The 5,029-nt window shown below is 44.8% G+C and overlaps 1 protein-coding gene across 6 annotated transcripts in view; it reads left to right on the top strand.

Annotated features, from left to right (window-relative positions):
• Window positions 1-5,029, top strand: part of SFI1 (Sfi1 homolog, spindle assembly associated (yeast)) — a 130,444-nt gene that overhangs the window by 49,404 nt on the left and 76,011 nt on the right. For all 6 annotated transcript variants that reach the window (XM_011979014.1, XM_011979015.1, XM_011979013.1 and 3 more), the window contains one exon: window positions 3,152-3,246. In XM_011979014.1, the coding sequence (XP_011834404.1) occupies window positions 3,152-3,246 (95 nt within the window). The remainder of the gene's footprint in view (window positions 1-3,151; window positions 3,247-5,029) is intronic.

The following is a 5,029-nucleotide window of genomic DNA, read 5'->3' as shown; positions in this document are numbered from 1 at the left end:
GTTCAAGTGATTCTCCTGCCTCAGCCTCCCAAGTAGCTGGGATTACAGGCATGTGCCACCATGCCCAGCTAATTTTGTATTTTTAGTAGAGATGAGGTTTCTCCATGTTGGTCAGTCTGATCTCAATCTCCTGACCTCAGGTGATCCTCCCGCCTTGGCCTCCCAAAGTGCTGGGATTACAGACATGAAACCACCCTGTTTTAAAAATAATAAGTTGTTCTAATTTACATTGATTGTGGGAGAAAATATATGCCCAACATAGAATATTAAGAAAATAGAGGCCAGGCACAGTGACTCATGCCTGTAATCCCAACACTTTGGAATGCCGAGGCAGGTGGATCACTTAAGCGCAAGAGTTTGAGACCAGCCTTAGCAACATGATGTAACCCCATCTCTACCAAAAAGTACAGAATACCAACAGGGTGTAGGGGTGTGCGCTTGTGGTCTCAACTACTTGGGAGGCTGAGGCAGGCGGATTGCTTGAGCCCGGGAGGCAGAGATTGCAGTGAGCTGAGATTGTGCCACTCACTCCAGCCTGGCCAACAGAGCTAGATCCTGTCTCACACACACACACACACACAAAGAAGAAAAGAAAAAACTCTTAATCCTTGATATTCACATTCCCAGGGATACGTGAAGGGGAAAGTAACAGTTGAGAATTATTATATCAAATATACATTTTTAGACCTTTTTTTAAAACCTGAATGTCATTTCTTATAGATTGTATATTTAAAATGGTATTAACTCTTATTGTAGTCATTTCTTTGTCTAGGTTCTTTGGAACAAGAGTTCTGATTTATGGATATTTCAGATTAAAATATAGACACACTGAGTTGTTTTAGTAAGCAGATAGAATATGAAATCAAGGCCTAGGAATTGCAGTAGTGAATATATGGGGAAGGCCGAGTGTGGTGGCTCACTCCTGTAATCCCAGTACTTTGGGAGGCTGAGGCGGGTGGATCACTTGAGGTTAGGAGTTCGAGAGCAGCCTGGCCAACATTGGTGAAACCTCGTCTCTGTTAAAAAAAAAAAATACAAAAATTCCAGGCTGGGCGACACAGTGAAACCCCATCTCAATGAAAATACAAAAAACATTAGCCGGGCGTGGCGGCATGCGCCTGTAGTCCCAGCTATTTGGGAGGTTTGACCAGAAAATTCATTGAACTCAGCATGCAGAGACTGCAGTAAGTCGAGATCGCACCACTGGACTCCAGCCTGGGCAATAAAGCAAGACTCTGTCTCCAAAAAATAAAAATAAAAAAATAAAAAAATTAGCTGGGCATGGTGGCATGTGCCTGTAGTCCCCAGCCACTCGGGAGGCTGAGGCAGAAGAATTGCTTGAACCCAGGAGTCGGAGGTTGCAGTGAGCTGAGATCATGCCACTGTACTCCAGCCTGGGCGACAGAGTGAGACTCTGTCTCAAAAAAAGAAAAAACTTTTTAAAATGAATGTTAATAAAATATTTAAAACTAGGAAAATAGAAGAGACGAAAGTCTTTTTTTTTTTTTTTTTTTTTTTTGAGACAGAGTCTCGCTCTATCGCCCAGGCTGGAGTGCAGTGGCCAGATCTCAGCTCACTGCAAGCTCCGCCTCCTGGGTTGCCCTTCTCCTGTCTCAGCCTCCCGAGTAGCTGGGACTACAGGCACCGGCCACCTCGCCCGGCTAGTTTTCTGGTTTTTTTTTGGTAGAGACGGGGTTTCACCGCGTTAGCCAGGGTGGTCTCGATCTCCTGGCCTCATGATCCACCCTTCTCGGCCTCCCAAAGTGCTAGGATTACAAGCTTGAGCCACCGCGCCCAGCCGAAAGTCTTAAAATGTATGGCGTATGTATCAAGAAGAAGGAAAAGGCGTCAATGACCATGTTGTAGTGCAAACGAGAAGTGATGTTTTTTATAGTGTGGATAGTTAAGATAATTAAGATGTGACTGTCGGCCAGGCATCGTAGCTCACACCTATAATTCTAGCACTTTAGGAGGCCGGGGCAAGAGATCACTTGAGCCCAGGAGTTTGAGACCAGCCTAAGGAACATGGCAAAAGCCCCCTCTACAAAAAAATACAAAAATTAGCCAGGAGTGGTGGTGTGTTCCTGTAGTCCCAGCTACTCGGAGGCCAAGGTGGGAGGAGTACCTGAGCCCAGGGAGGCCTCCAGGCTACAGTGAGCCATGTTCACCTTACTGTACTCCAGCCTAGGTGACAGTGAGACCCTGTGTTAAAAAAAAAAGGAGACAAGATTGTCTTTCCAAACATCATGGATTTTTTTTTTTTCTTTTTTTTTTTAATTTTAAATTTGAGACAGAGTCTTGGTGTCACCCAGGCTGGAGTGCAGTAGAGCAGTCTCGGCTCACTGCAACCACCGCCTCCCGGGTTCAAGCGATTCTCCTGCCTCAGCCTCTGAGTAGCTGAGACTACAAGCACATGCCACTACGTGTGGCTAATTTTTATATTTTTAGTAAAGACGGGGTTTCACCATGTTGACCAGGCTGGTCTCGAACTCCCAACCTCAGGTAATCTGCCTGCCTCGGCCTCCCAGAGTGCTGAGATTACAGGTGTGAGCTACTCTGCCTGGCCCAAACATCATGAATTTGTGGATGATGAAAGTGAACTTATTCTTGGAGCAGTCAAGCCTTTGCTTTCTCAGTGACACTTTAAGGTATGGAGAATGACTCTTCTTCAAAGAGAATAGAGTTCATTGTGATTGTAGGAAATGAAATTTTAGCTTTGGTGCAGATATGGGTTTTTTTTGTTTTTTGTTTTTTAAATCAGAAGCGTCAATGTTAATTTCTTAGTATAGAACAGACTTGGTGTGTTGGATTAGGAGTTGTTTTGCTGTTGTTTGTGTTTTGAGACAGAGTCTTGCTCTGTTGTTCAGGCTGAGTGCAGTGGCGCGATCTTGGCTCACTGCAACCTCTGCCTCCTGGGTTCAAGTGATTCTCCTGCCTCAGCCTCCGGAGTAGCTGGGATTACAGGCGTGTGCCACCACACCCGGCTAATTTTTGTATTTTTAGTAGAGATGGGGTTTCACCATATTGACCAGGCTGGTCTTGAACTCCTTGCCTCGGCCTCTGAAAGTGCTAGAATTATAAGTGTGAGCCACCGCGCCCGGCCTGTTGTTTTATTTTAAAGAAATGCCGTTTGCTTTTTTTGGGTCCTCAGGTATTACCTGTATAACCTGATGTTCCAGACCTGGAAGACCTACGTGCGTCAGCAGCAGGAGATGAGGAACAAGTACACTAGAGCCGAGGTTCATGGTGAGAAAAAGAAGTCCATGTATGAAGAAGATGCCCACATTTACTGTGCAGAATGTCATAGGAAGGACAAGCACATTGTCTCAGAGAGAAAATAACTCTAGGTCCAAGGAAGATTTGTTTGATTCTCTTTCATGTTTTTCAGAAAGTGTGATCTCTTGAGTGGGCACCTGTACGATTGGATCCCTGTGGTTTTCTCCATATGGCATGGTTTGAGCGCTTAAAGCTCGTTTAATCAGAATTTGTGTGGACTGGCTGTTCCTGGCCTACGGGTTCAGTGTGCTGGCTGGGACTCTCCTGTGGCGCCTGGGGCTGCCGTCTGTCTTGCTGTGTCAAGTTGCCCAGAGACTCTGGAGCAGAGCTGCAGTGCTCTTTGTTGATCTGCTTTGCTCAAGTTGTCCCTTAGTGATACTGTGGCCACTTTAGCTCTGGTCAGAGTCTGGTTTCTCTGTGAAACATGTGGAGAGTCTAAGGGAAAAGACGTGGGGTTTCAAAATGATAATACAGACTGCATTAGCAGCAGCATGTCCTAAAGGTACCTCAAACCCTGCAAGTCACCAGTACAACCTGTCAATTCCCCGCCCCCCCCACTTACACCTGCGGTTCCTTTGACTTTTCCTGTCTACGAAGACTTACTTAGGAACGGTGTCTGTTCCTCATGCCTCATGTCATCACTGACCTAATCTTTTAAGATGGCCCTCTGAGGCGTCGCTTGCAGTCATATTTACATCGCTACTTCCTGAGAGTCGTCATCATCATTTTCCCAGAGTGTTATAAGTACCTCTTCATTAATCTCCCTCAGTTATTTTTTCCTACTTCTCATTGTACACATAGCTACAAGAGTGGTAAGACATAGATAAGATCATGTCACTCCTTTACGTAAGGTCAACCCTGCTTGGTATGTCACACAAGGTCTTCATCTCTTCTGTTCTACACTGTCTGTCCTTGACACACTGGATGTGCACTTCCTTGTCTTTCTATCTTTGTCCCTGTAGTTCTTCCTTCCGGCCCATTTAAATGTGTAGCTTTCCTTGATCTCCCCTAGCCCAGTGGTCTTTCCCCTGTCTGTATTCCCAAAGTATGAAAAGCTCTTACCCAGGCCTCACAGTTACTGCACCAAATGCACTGTTTCACTGGTAAGTAACTTATGCTGTTTGGTGGTTGGTTGGTTTTTTAATTACATACAGTAAGATTCATTCTTTTTGATATTCAGTTCTAAGACTTTGGTACACACTACCACATACAGCTAATTTTTTGGATTTTGGTAGAGATGGGCTTTCGCCATGTTGCCCAGGCTGGTTTCAAACTCCTGGACTAAAGCAATCCACCTGCCTCAGTCTCCCAAAGTTCTGGCAGTACAGGTGTGAGCCACCATGCCTGGCCTTAAGTTTAACTCTCTAAGTAACTGGCAAACTTTTTTATTGTGGCTGTACCATTTTGCATTCCCACCAGTAATTCATGAGAGTTCTACTTGCTCTACATCTTCTTGACCTCTTTGTATTGTCATTAAAATTTTTTCTTCGGCAATACTAGTGGGTATATACAGGCATTTAATTGTGGGTTTTTAAAAATTACTGTTACATGGGTATACTGCATAATGGTGGAGATTTGAGTATCCGCTACCCAAATAGTGAACATTGTACACGACAGGTAATTTTCCAACCCTTGTCCCTCTTCCACCCTCCCTTACCCTCTTTTGGAGTCCCCAGTGTTTATTATCTCCACTATTATGTCCATGAGTACCAGCTGTTTAGCTCCCGCCTGTAAATGAGAACATGTGATATTT

The sequence above is a fragment of the Mandrillus leucophaeus genome, unplaced genomic scaffold (genome assembly GCF_000951045.1).
Source record: "Mandrillus leucophaeus isolate KB7577 unplaced genomic scaffold, Mleu.le_1.0 Scaffold2, whole genome shotgun sequence".
NCBI classification, from domain to species: domain Eukaryota; kingdom Metazoa; phylum Chordata; class Mammalia; order Primates; family Cercopithecidae; genus Mandrillus; species Mandrillus leucophaeus.
Note: the sequence above shows the minus strand (reverse complement) of the source record. Positions and strands in the feature narration are given on the sequence as shown.